Genomic DNA, 12843 nt, shown 5'->3' with positions numbered 1-12843 from the left:
CACAATTACACTTCTTTTGTAAACTGTCAGGAGTGCCGCACATTAGAAGGCCTCCCTTTGCAGACACCATGACTCACAGCTGACCACCGCTAATCACATGACTGCAGTGCAGCATTCTGTAAATGCTGTGACTGTGTTTAATGGAGCTTGCAGACCCGCTATCTTCTCCATGCCCCATTTGCAGGTACTGCCCCTACTATATTTATGGCTGTCCTCGGGACATGTTAAATATACCCGCCGGTGCCCCCCTTCTGATTAAAAGCACAGTTGTTGGCACTCAGGTGACAGGCAGCAGCCATAGCTGAAACCTGAGCAATGGCAGCTCACCATGACATGCAGGCAGAATGCTAGACATGCACTCACACACTGACATGGCCAAAGCATTAACCACACACACTTCATATAATATTCCTATCATTTTGGAGACTCTCCATTCATTTCTACTGGCATAACCCTAATTCTGACTCTTCTAACCCTAACCTGGCCCTAAACTTAACCATAAGTAATGAAACAAAATAACACACTTGGCTATATTAGTTTTTTGATTGCATTCAGAGATATTTTATAAAATTAAGGTTTATAATGTAGAGACCTGAAAAATGTCCCTACAAGTTAAAAATTAACAGGTTTTACCACCATTACCCACAGGCACATGTGCAGTGATAACAGGCTCACTTTAACATTCACTGCAATGCCATACTATTTTTTTTGCCTACAACCTCAAATTTCTTGACAGACTTTGGTTTGATGCAACTTTGATGGAAAATGACTGGGACCAAAGATAGAGGCAGTGAGATGCTGATGATCCAAAATATGAAAGGTCTTTGAAACATCTTCTAGTCAAAGGTGATAATTATTTTACATAAGCATCACAGCAATGGATTGCAGTGCTTTAAAATGAAAGGCTGTTCTTGGACATGAGGTTAACCAATGTACCTGCAACCATTGTGATTTTCATGAGTAAAGCCATTTCTTTAGCGTATGGAAAACAATATCACATGCCTTTTCCCGAATAACTTCAGCGGCATGAACCTGTATCCTGTATCCTGCATCTTTACATAAAAACAGCACAAAATAAACCACACACTGTAATCTCTTGAAGGTATGTACCATTTCAGACTCCACCATCTGTCATTTAAATGATGTCACCATTTCTGCTGTCAGCATCATTCATGGTAAAACAGAATCTTCTTAGCGCAGTGATATTTGACACAGTAAGGTAATCAGGCAAACTCTCCACAAGTGTTTTAAGCACAGCTTAAAATGTCTTTTGATCAATCAGCATCTAAGACTGGAAACAAGTCTCTTAAGCGTTTACTACTGCAAAACATTGCTTTTAAAGAACTATGAGACATTCTAACCAAGCAAAATACTCTTGAGTTTGTTGCAATGCAATAATTTAATATAAAATGAAAAACATTATGTGTTTACCTTTTTTATAAAAGCAAAATGCTTGTGTTACTCTTTAGGTTCTGTTAAAGTAGTTTTAAATAATTAAAAAGTAATTAAATCACAAAATCACCCATAACTTTGCTTCCAATATCCAACTGGGGGAAACTAAAATCAGTAGCTAGAGTGAAAAAGAAATATGGAAATGGGTCAGTCTAAAAACTGGAGGCATAACATGAAATAGTTACGTTAAAGTGGAAGGCAGGAAAAAACAAAGATAAGTCAGACTTACGATAGAGCAACTGGGGGTGAGCAGGTGGGTGTTTGGGTTTGGGGGCAGTGCCAGCTGCCTGGTGTGACCTTTTCAGTCACAGGGTCAGAAGTGAATGCTAACAAGGTACAGACTGGCTTTCAATTTATCTAAAAGTGAAATCAAACTCTTGAGTAATATTAGCTGCCATCCTCCCTGCCTCCAGCAGCCATTTTTGTGGTGTTGAGAACGACGGCGCAGGCGGCCCACGTGACACTGGAGCCGGATAAATTCCCTGCCTACAACCAGAATATGATATCGTGGAAAAAACACCCGAAACAACTTTTGCCTCAGTTAGTTAGGATGTAGGAAAAACACGCGAGTGCATGGAATGAACAGAACTGACCCAACAGAATACCATAAATATTGCGAAGCACAATGAATTTTAACAGGATGATAACGAGCAAGTGATAGCCAAGTGGAGGAAGCGGGAAGGACCTGCTAAAGTTCGAGTTAAATTAGTGGAAATGACTGTTAGTTTCCTCCGTAACATTTCAGCAAGCAAACAATAAAATCATATGCGCTAGCTTCTAATCAGTATCTAGGCATATAGAAAGCTGTAGAACAAGTATAGTATGTCGTGGCATTTCTACAAAAGCAAGATGAGCAAAACGAACCAACAAAACCGCTCTTATAAGAATCAGGGTTTCCAACTTTGGTCAACTGGCTGTCATGAGATTTTCAATTCGAGACAAGTCTGCACACTCATTTACATGTATGTAACAGCTTAATTACCTTGTAAATAGTCTGTAGGGCTTGCAAACTACTCCGAAGCTTTTGATGTAGCTCATTTTAGGTTTATAATGGATTATTACAGATCTGCCGTAAGATGTTTTTGCGTGAGCATGTGTGTCACGTCAGCGCAGAGTTGGCAGCCCCGTATACAGTAACTGAGCTAAAAGCTGACACCTTGTGGTCACATCATGTAACACTGTACTTACTCGGCGACACTGCATGCTAACTTCAGCAACCTGCTCTCCGCTCACAATGTTTACGAAAAAGGCTGTAAGCCAGTTCTTCGAAGGCTCTGCTGTGAGGGACGTATTCCTGGGGTTGACAGTCATTAATTAACCAGACTATGGCAAGCTTCGACCGTTACACAGTGTCGCGTATTTCCAGTTTAAAATGTACTAAACAACACGATTAGTTTAGGTTTTTTTTAATACTTGGAGGCGTCTTTCACTGATACGGTCTCGAGCGACCAAAGCACAATTTTTCGGATACTGTAAATTCATTGGCTAGTTTGTTTTTCATCCCGCTCGCACTCTGTAGCATGATGATCTGATTGGTTAGTTTCCAAAAGGCCTTTTATGAAGGTGCAAGGTAGGAATGTTGCTGGGGAGGTCTTCAGGAAGGTATATATGTGGGAAAACTTTTTTGTGTTAGTTGGGGCCTAACCACGCAGAATGTCAAAAATCGTATTTTACCTGTGTACTAATCAAGAAATGTGTGTAAAAGTCTACATTGTACCAGAGTTCACCTGAACAACAACAAATAACACACACCCATTAGAACATAACCATCCATCCATCCATGTTCCTCTGAGTTGCTGGAAGTCTGAAGCTTGTGCCCAGCAGCACAGGGACATAAGCAGTTATGTGATGTCCATCCAAGATTATGTGGCATCTTCTCCATATAATTTGGGGGGGGTGGGTGATGAGATCACATTTGTAGTGAGCCAGCTGAGATAATGTCCTCCATTTTCATATTTTTATTCAAAATTCAAGGCATGGGAAATTAAACATTTCTAACAAGTCACTGACAGTTTTATCATACCCAGTTGTTTGTCTTATTGCTCTATGGAGTGCTTGTTTATGGTGCTGACAGTCTGTGGAATAAAAGATGGAAAACAACCACGTGCATCAGGACTACATTTACAGCCAGAAAAACGCTGCTTTCCTGCAACCCTCAAATGACCTTCAAGAGGAGCTGTCTTCCAGTGTCTCCTGCACTATAATGGCATCCAGGCGCACAGGACATGCATGGAGGCAGGAGAGGATATTGGAAAATCAGAGTGGAAAAATGGCGTGACAGCTGGTTTGCTCCATATCCCATGAGCCCCTGCAGACACGTGTGGTATTTGCCTCCCTTGTCACCAGGGCCAGGCTTGTGACAAATGGGCCATTTTCCCAAGACAGAAACCCCTGGAAGTGAGCCAAATCACCACCCTGTCCCAAAGCTGATGAAGGGGTCTCTGTCATTCCATTTCCGTGACCAGGACCATAGTGGTTTACTGCTACAAAAGAACTTTACAAAAGATTTATGCATGTTCATAAACATGCAAAGACACACAGCAACGTCAACAGATCTGTCTTCAGCTCATAGTGTGTTATATCCTCCGTCACTTCTTAACATTTTTCCTGTGAAAAGAGAATACATTTGCACAAAAAGTAGTTGGATTCAGATTTCTACACCTGGGGCCTGTACTACGAAGCGGGGTTACTGGCTTATCAGGGTAACTTGTCAGATTTAAGGTAGTCTGGACAAAATGTAAGTGAACGAATATGAAGTCCATTTAAACTGTGGTACCTTAAATCTGACAAGTTACCCCGATAAGCCAGTAACCCCGCTTCATAGTACAAGCCACTGATTACACAGGTTAAATGCATGTTAAAACCTTGAATAAGGTATAAAATTTGAGCTGTAAGTAATTTAATATGATTTATTATGTTTTTTCTTTGAAATTAACTCTTAACTATATAATGAGCTTGTCATTCAATCTCACAATATTGGTGGTACACTGACCTAGTTGAAGACCCAGTACACAACTACTGCACATCCCACAATCCAGCCAAGCATGAGTAGTGCTGGCACCACTAGACGAGAGACGTCCAATTGACCTGCAGTTGGGGACAAAAAAAAACCTTAAAGCAGGGGACCCTAAGCACAAGCGTCATGTTAGACCCTGATAAGAACAAGGTTGTCTGGTTGTCTGAGTACAATGTGACGCCATGTGTTGCAATGAATCTTTCATAATCACTGGCAAATAAGTAGCGTGAGAAGTGTCTCGATTGGGAAGAAGGAAGAATCAAGGTGAAGTCGTCGAATTCTCAGGTGTGTGGCGTAGGGTTTGTCCTTAAGTTTCTTCCTCAGCCTCCTTCCACGTGTTATAGTTGCAGCATGTTCTCCATCTGAATTCTGGAATAAACCTCCCAGATATCAGCTCTGAGACCTTGGACTGTATGTAAATATAAATGTCCAAACTCTTTACCTCACCTCAGTCTCCTGCAAAGCGTCACCTAAGCACGAGTAGGTGTCCACAGAGGATAAAGGCTTCCCTCGGTGGGCTGGTCATGTAGTAAAGCCACTAATATCATAGACAAATATATTGCCAGTGTGCTCTACATACCAACATGTTTCAGGGAATGAATGATCTTTGATCTTCTTCTACGTGGATAAAGCATTTGGAGCCCCCCCCCCACCCACCCACCCAGTTCTGCCATTGTTGCCTTGTGTCAGCTGCATATGTTATGAAATGTAGAAATTGTCTGGTAACGGGGTCCTTGAATTCACGAGTTATTGAATTGCCAACATGGACAAATATCATGTAAATGAATCTAGAACTCAATGCATCACATTCAGCTTTCCGTGAAAAGATACAAAACATTTACACCCTCGAGTCATTAAGAACTGATGTAAATACTTCTATTCAACTTAGCTGATGGTACCTGGGCATCAGCTTAATGTTTTCTTGAGACAAACATCCCTGGGTGCATACAAAGAGGTACCCCTAGGTATCTCATCTGCTCTGTATCTCTATCCAGCCTATTCATTTCAAGCTATTCACACAGTTTTTAGCTGAGAATGGTGTCATCACCAGACAGAGACCTACCTGCCTGCGCCATTCCTTTGACTCTGTGTTCCGGATGGATCGGGTTTGCAGACACCCTGGGCTCCACACAGGATGAATTAATAAAGGGGCTCAGGAATGTGTCCCTTGACCCCTTTCCTAAATGTGTCTCTGTGCTTCTAGGAACAGCTGTGCGTACACATGCATATATACACGTAAACAAAAGACAAGAATCACACACACTCTTACTTTTCACACATACTCTCGCTCTCTCATATGCACACACACGCACACATGCACGCATGCACAATTTCCATCAGCCTATAAGAAAACTCACACTATAGACACACGTGTCATCTGTCTGCAGCAGGTCCGCAGTGGTCCCTCCCGCAGGGGAAAAGCCGAAATATTGCCAGTGGCCAAAGCCCCGCAGCTGTTTGCACTCTCTTTCAGAAGGTGCCGTCACGTTAGAAAAACTCCATCGGTGTGCTGCTGCTGCAGAGGGGGGGCGAGTCATGAGGCTGCAGAGTTACGGTCACCTGCCTCATATGAGAGTCACAGTCAAATACCAAAAAACTAACATGTCACATGGACCGCATCCTGCTAGAAGGGATTTGGAGTGTTAATCAAGATTTTGCCGTTTCTCACATCTTACTTGACACCTTTTGTGAACTGTTTGGCAGATTCCACTTTTTGGGGTGCGGGATGTGAAAGCGTAGGGGTGTGGGACACAGAATGATTTTGGCTGGAACTCATATCTCAGTGTGAGCTGACCTTCTATGCTGTGTCCATGCCAGCGGCTGGCTCAGGCGGAAGGTGAAATCCATTGTTCTTCACGTGTCAGCTGGACAGGCAGACAAAGTGCATCTGACCTGTTTCTGCTAATTATATAGTTCACAGAAGTGACAGAAATAGTCTCGGAGGGACATTAAAGGGGGACGTGAAAGGAGGTTCCAACCTCAATTGGGCCTGCTGAATGACAACAATGGAGAAAAAAAATGACGGAACAAAGATCAAGATGGAAGGAATACACTGAAGGCTTGTATGGCAAAGATGACAACAACAGCCAAGATATATTTAATGAGGTCGGATACATGGAAGAACCCTCAGTAATGGAACAGGGGGTCAGATTAGCCGTGTAACAAATCCAGAAAACAGATTGGAAGAGATTATCTTAAATTCCAATACCAGAGAATAGAGACCTAACAGACAATTGACCTCATGTTGCTTGCCTGTAAGACCCCAAAGACTGGGCAATGTAGATTAAGGGCAAATGCAGATTACAAAGCTGTTTATTGTGTAATGTGTGTCCTGTATGAGAAGTTGTGCCATGTGAGAAGGTGACTTGCGTTCCCACTTCCTTGCTATGCTAAATTGTTTCCACAAAAGGGATTCTTGGCAGAAACTAGGACTATTTTGCAGGCCAAATGAATCATGTTAGAATGTACCAGCTAACAAAAGAATCCATCTCTGAAAATATTTGTCTTCATTGGAGCAGTACACCTGAAAATGCTATCAGCAACAGTTGTCTCTAGTTGTGACCAAGGGTTTGCAATCTATACTGCTAACCATAAAGATTCACCCCTTTTAGATCCAGCAGGTGTTATTTTTTTGGTTCAAAATTATGTTTTATCCCCAAGGTGAAGCAATGGTTCAGTTAGTAATGGCTGATTCACCATGCTAAAGAATCTGAACAGGAGGTCATGGAGTTGCCGTTGCAGGCAGGTAATGGAGCTATTGGGTAAAGGCTTCTTTGAACTGTCAGGTCAGTCAGGTTACAGAGCACACAGGAAGCATACAGCTGCCAGCTTCATTGTTATATGATCTCTGCTGGTCCCATTCAGTCACACCAGTTAAACAGCATGGAAGGCAATGTAACCAGAGCTGAATCAATGACTGTCCTGTAATCTACATTAGTAGGACAGCTGGTCTCTCAGGCTGAGAGTCAACTCTGAACAAATAGGACCTTATATTGTTGAGTAAGTCACCGCCAGACAAACAATAGTAACACAATAACTATAATCAACTATAATATGTGGGGGGGGGGGGGGGGGGGGGGCTGGATCTTCCCTGTCTCAAGGCCGCTGCAAAACAGACACATTAACTAGCAATTACTCCATTCCGTTTTGCCCAGGGCCGTGAAAATGGTCCATCACACACAAACATGTGTAGACAGACACGTACATGCAAACAGACAGGCTCAGACAAAGGCTGCACAATAGCAAAGGAACTGCAGTTATGACCAGAAAGGCCCATTTTTAAATCACAGCGCTGAAATGGAAATGGGAAAGGAGCTGCAGCTCGGTGATGAAAGTACAGATGGAGCGCACCTCCATTACTCCCCTGCAGCTCCCAGAATTACCCTGGAGAAGGGGTTTAGCACTAAGCTAAGATCAGAGCCAGCTTGTTAGCTAATTTCATTGCCTTACTGCTGCATGTGTCAATGCTCTACATGGTTTGACGGCGCTAATTAGGTTTTTCTTGTTGGGTTTTACCCAGGAAGAGCACCCTGGTCTGCAGCCATATGCCCCATGTTCCGTGGTTTGCCGTGTTGCTGGTTTCCTAATTTCATCGCCGTGCTGGAAGGCAGGGCCCAGCAGCATCGTTAAACACCAGCATCTGTCAGGAAACGGTGCGTCATAAAAAAACGATGGCGATCCGGAGTGAATCGTAAACAAAGCGAGTTGCCAAGGCTGTAAGAACCCAGTGTCCTCCGGCGAAGGAGGTCTGGGTGAAAAAACAACAATAGCGGGATTCCTCTGTGTGCGCGAGGCGCCGATTATCCGCGCTCCACTGGGGACAGCTCAATTTTCTTGCACGTCGCTGCTTGCTCGGCCTAATCGATGCACGGCTTGTTTTTTTACATGCCAGGCCGCCCGCGGCGTACATAAGCAGGTGTGCCCCACGTCTCCACGTCCCGATCCTGCCAGATGGGGCCGGCTGCCTGGTTGTGCCTACTGTGCTTCTGGCTGCTCCCCGCCCGCGCACTGGAGGACGGGGCCTGTTGGCCGGTGGGCGGCCCGCCCTCGGGGGTGCTGCACCGGCACGGGGACGTGCTCATGGGGGGGCTGTTCCCCGTACACATGCAGGCCCCCGATCCCGACCAGCTCTTCACCCAGCAAGCTGTGGCCACCAATTGCCTTGAGTGAGAGAACCTGTATGGAGAACCACTGTCTGTCTCTGACACATGAGTACAGAATAATATCTCATACTAAGTAATAACATCTCGCTGCACCAGTGAATTCTTTCCATGATAATGCTAAGCAATGCTGTTTCCTTTCCTCCCCTCTCTCTGTCACTCCCCCAGGTTCGACCTGCGCTCTTACCGCTGGCTGCAGACAATGATCTTCGCCGTGGAGGAGATCAACCGCAGCCCAGCCCTGCTGCCTAACCTGACGCTGGGCTATGTGGTGGCCGACAGCTGCCTTGCCGAGGGCACCACGCTGGCTGCCGCCCTGGCCCTGGTGACGGGGCAGGACCACGTGACATGCGGCGGTGCCACGGCTGTACCCGTCATCATCGGGGACGCCCGTTCCTCCTCCTCCATCGCCATCGCCCGCACACTCAGTGTCTTCAGCATCCCACTGGTGAACCCGGATAACTAATTATTCCCAGGCCAATTGCAGATTCTATTCAGACTCAGGCTTGCATGAAGCGTCCAGTCAAATATGGCCTCCTCGTTTTCCATCTGAGGGCTTCTATGTTATTGCATTTTACGTGTTCGTCAGCTACAGTCTGTGTTAAATATAATGATAGCTACATTGCTGATATTCTATGGTGACTGTGTTGAGCATTAGTTAACACTGAGATTATTATTTAATGGTGCTACTAGTTTAGTTCCTAACTGGAGCTTTGTGCCCCCACCCCAGGTGAGTTACTTTGCCTCCTGTGCATGCCTGAGCGATTGGAGAAAATACCCCACCTTCCTGCGCACGGTGCCCAGCGACGCCTTCCAGGTACGTGCCATGGCTCGCCTGCTACGCCTGCTGGATTGGACCTGGGTGGGTGTGGTGGCCGGAGACGATGACTATGGGAAGTCAGGCGTCTCTTTGCTGCAGCGAGAGCTCCAAAGCTCGGAGGTGTGCCTGGCATTCTCCGAGCTCATCCCCAAGTCCTACTCGCAGCGGAGGATGGCGCGCATCGTGGACGTCATTAAGCGGTCCTCTGCCCAAGTGGTGGTCACTTTCGGCATCACCCCAGACATGCATGCCCTGCTCAGTGAGGTAGTGAAGCAGAACATCACAGAGAAGCAGTGGATCGCCACAGAGGGCTGGGTCACATCCAGCCTGCTCTCTGCCCCCCAGTTCATGGCCTCGCTGGGCGGCACCATCGGTTTCGCTCTGCGAAGGGGGAACATCAAGGGGCTCTGGCCTTTCCTGACCCGGCTTCATCCCAATTCATCCGGTGCTGATCCGTTTGTCAGGGAATTCTGGGAAGTTGTGTTTGAGTGCTCCCTGGAGGACCGACAGTCTCACTTGGCATCAACCAGATCCCGCTGCTCAGGAACAGAGAGGCTGGATCTAGTGGAAAACATCTACACGGATGTGTCGCAGCTGAGGGTCTCCAACAACGTGTACAAGGCCGTGTACGCCATCGCTCACGCCCTGCACAACATGCTTGCCTGCCAGCCAGGTCAAGGGCCCTTTGAGGATAAGCGGTGCCCTGATGTTAGTAAGCTGCAGCCATGGCAGGTAAAGTTCACTCCACCACTTTTTCTTGCTGTACTCTGTATCAGGAGTATAATGGAGTATAATGTAGTATATGTATTAGAGTAAAGTACTGTATATGGAGCATCCACAGCATGTGGTTAACATCTGTGCTTGATCTTCTCTGTGACGTGTCCATTTCCTGACCCCCTGTTCCTGGAAGCTCCTTCATTACCTCAGAGCTGTAAACTTCACCACACCTGCTGGGGAGGAGATACATTTTGATGATAACGGTGATCCGATGCCATCGTATGACATCATCAACTGGCACAGGGGACCCGGGGACCGGGTGGAATTCGTCAAGGTGGGCCAGTTTGTTTCTGTGGACGGCTCTCGGAGCACGTTCGAGTTCGACGTTAAGAAGGTCTTCTGGGGTGGCTCCCAAAAGGAGGTGAGTGACCTGCTTTGTCTCCTGCGCTTTCATTTGAAAGTTCACAGTGGGCAGCCTTTAGTTCACATACCACAAATCTCTGACGTTAATATTCAGATTCCTGGAATTTTCCGCCCCCCTTCCGACCCCACGGAGCCAGGCTGTTGATGGACGCCTCGGTCCCGCAGATGGCAATCACTCATAGAGACGGCATTGTGTGCGAGCGTGGCTAAAAATATGACAGATTTCACTAGTGATTAGACCATGCCAGCGTGTTAATTACAGCCTTTCAGATCGACGTACACAAAATGGAGTTTGTAGCCTGTGGGAAAGTTCTGGAATGAATTCAGACGCCGTGCGATGCCAGAGGTGATCATTAATAGGGCTGCTGTCCAGGAATAACAAACAAAAGTGCCCTGGAAGGTCACCCTGAAGCATGTGACTGCAGGCGCCCTCTTTACTGCCTGTGAGGCTTGGCGTTGGTTCTCATCTGCCTGCTGCCTGCTTCAGTGGGGCTGGGGTGTCAGGTGTGTGGCCTGTTGTCTCCACAGGTCCCCGTGTCTCAGTGTAGCGCGCCCTGTCCCCCAGGTACCTGGAGAGCTCTCCAGAGAGGAAAACCTGTCTGCTGCTTTGACTGCCTGCCCTGCGCAGATGGGCATGTCAACAACCAGACAGGTGCCACTGGTCTCTAACCTCCTCCAGCAGTACCTACTGTAACGCTGAAAACTTCAGTGAACAGCACTGGCACATCTTGATGCTAGGGGAAACTGGGGAATGTGTTATTTAATTCTGATGCATCCTTTTTCATTGCTGTTGTATTTAAGGTTCCACTGAGTGTATGAAGTGCCCAGAACGATTCTGGTCCAACAGCTTGCACACAGAGTGTGTGCTGAAGGAGGTGGAGTTCCTGTCTTTCGGAGAGACCCTGGGTGTCGTCCTCACTGTGCTCTCCGTGACCGGGGCCGCCCTGACAGCTGCCGTCACAGCCGTGTTCTTCCGCCACAGGGACACGCCGCTGGTGCGCGCCAACAACTCGGAGCTGAGCTTCCTGCTGCTGCTGGCGCTGGAGCTCTGCTTCCTGTGCGCCCTGGCCTTCCTGGGCCGGCCCTCGGCCTGGTCCTGCCGGCTGCGACACACCCTATTCGGAATCAGCTTTGTCCTCTGTGTCTCCTGCGTCCTCAGTAAGACGGTGGTAGTGCTGGTGGCCTTTAGGGCTACGTTACCAGGTAACAATATCATGCGCTACTTTGGCCCGGCCCAACAGCGGATGGGACTCTTGTTTTGCACGTTGATTCAGGTGGTGATCTGCGTGGTGTGGCTAGCCAAGGCCCCTCCCTTACCGTCTGAGAACACAGGCCACAGCCCTAAGCTGGTCCTGGAGTGTGACATCGGGTCGGCCCTGGGCTTCAGCCTCATCCTGGGCTACATCGGCCTGCTGGCCGCCGTCTGCTTCCTGCTGGCCTTCCTGGCCAGGAAGCTGCCCGATAACTTCAATGAAGCCAAGTTCATCACCTTCAGCATGATCATCTTCTGCGCCGTCTGGGTGGCCTTCGTGCCCGCCTACATCAGCTCGCCGGGGAAGTACACGGTCGCCGTGGAGATCTTCGCCATCCTGGCCTCCAGCTATGGACTTCTGTTATGCATCTTTGCCCCGAAGTGCTACATGATTTTATTGAAGCCAGAAAAAAATACAAAGAAGAGCATGATGGCGAAATGAAAGGAAGGAATATTAAGAAGCTCCCATAGATGGAAACGCTGCTTTGCTGATCCACATATGACTCTTTAGGCTGATATATAACCCAACAGCTGTCTGTGAAGGGCGCTGTTCATTACTTATTCAGTTTTAGCATCAATGACTCTTAGAAGCTCATTGCCGTGATAAAAGTGTCAGTTAAATGTTAAAAAATCTTGTTTGAATGTTTAGCTGGATCGTGAATGTGGCCTGCTTTTCGTGTGTCATTTTGGCATGTTACATTTATTAAATATATTGTACCGTAAATAAATGTCCATCAATCACTCATCGTCAAAGTTGCCTCTATGACCCTGACAGCTCTCAGCTGGAGTCAGAACTCTTGCACCACTGTTTGGCTTGTGTGGGAATCACTTAACCCCCCGTGAACGGTGCTGATCCCAGTCAAATTGCAGCCCAGATACTTATATCCCAGTGGGTATTACCAGGTCCAGTTACCCCACAGTGCTCCCCAAACAGGGAGACCACTGGGCCACAGTGTCAGTGACCTGGGCCAAGTCTCCCAGTGAGCTGAGGTAGAACAGCGTG

General features: G+C 47.0%; 2 protein-coding genes across 4 annotated transcripts; one reads left to right on the top strand and one right to left on the bottom strand.

Moving 5' to 3' along the window:
* Window positions 1–3395: 3395 nt before the first annotated feature.
* Window positions 3396–5805, bottom strand: LOC111849758 (sarcoplasmic/endoplasmic reticulum calcium ATPase regulator DWORF-like). Of its 2 annotated transcripts, XM_023822923.2 has the most exons (3): window positions 5532–5784; window positions 4445–4539; window positions 3396–4059 (listed from the first exon to the last, which is right to left on the bottom strand). In XM_023822923.2, the coding sequence occupies exons 1-2, from the start codon at window positions 5542–5544 to the stop codon at window positions 4445–4447; spliced, it is 108 nt and encodes a 35-aa protein (XP_023678691.1). In that variant the 5' UTR covers window positions 5545–5784; the 3' UTR covers window positions 3396–4059. The 2 variants fall into 2 exon arrangements, with proteins under 2 accessions (XP_023678691.1, XP_023678700.2); XM_023822932.2 differs by lacking the exon at window positions 3396–4059 and having other exon boundaries at window positions 4444–4539; window positions 5532–5805.
* A 2612-nt stretch (window positions 5806–8417) lies between these two features.
* On the top strand, window positions 8418–12586 carry LOC111849794 (extracellular calcium-sensing receptor-like). Of its 2 annotated transcripts, none has more exons than XM_023822987.2 (6): window positions 8418–8634; window positions 8797–9076; window positions 9359–10180; window positions 10359–10586; window positions 11117–11240; window positions 11390–12586. In XM_023822987.2, exons 1-6 carry the CDS (start codon window positions 8420–8422, stop codon window positions 12280–12282), a joined length of 2562 nt encoding a protein of 853 aa, XP_023678755.1. In that variant the 5' UTR covers window positions 8418–8419; the 3' UTR covers window positions 12283–12586. The 2 variants fall into 2 exon arrangements, with proteins under 2 accessions (XP_023678755.1, XP_023678775.1); XM_023823007.2 differs by having other exon boundaries at window positions 8565–8680.
* Window positions 12587–12843: the final 257 nt, after the last annotated feature.

This window comes from Paramormyrops kingsleyae, chromosome 17 (genome assembly GCF_048594095.1).
Source record: "Paramormyrops kingsleyae isolate MSU_618 chromosome 17, PKINGS_0.4, whole genome shotgun sequence".
In the NCBI taxonomy this organism is placed as follows: Eukaryota; Metazoa; Chordata; class Actinopteri; order Osteoglossiformes; family Mormyridae; genus Paramormyrops; species Paramormyrops kingsleyae.
The sequence above is the reverse complement of the archived record's forward strand: the minus strand, read 5'-3'. Positions and strand labels throughout refer to the sequence as shown.

Excerpts from the sequence above, each read along its gene's own strand:
- LOC111849758 (XM_023822932.2), bottom strand. The coding sequence starts at position 5,793 with ATGCGTGCATGTGTGCGTGTGTGTGCATATGAGAGAGCGAGAGTATGT. Across the intron at positions 4,540-5,531 it reads CAAAGGAATGGCGCAGGCAG|GTCAATTGGACGTCTCTCGT; the intron begins GTAGGTCTCTGT and ends CCCCAACTGCAG.
- LOC111849794 (XM_023822987.2), top strand. The coding sequence starts at position 8,420 with ATGGGGCCGGCTGCCTGGTTGTGCCTACTGTGCTTCTGGCTGCTCCCC. Across the intron at positions 9,077-9,358 it reads GTGTCTTCAGCATCCCACTG|GTGAGTTACTTTGCCTCCTG; the intron begins GTGAACCCGGAT and ends CCCCCACCCCAG. Across the intron at positions 11,241-11,389 it reads GCATGTCAACAACCAGACAG|GTTCCACTGAGTGTATGAAG; the intron begins GTGCCACTGGTC and ends GTTGTATTTAAG.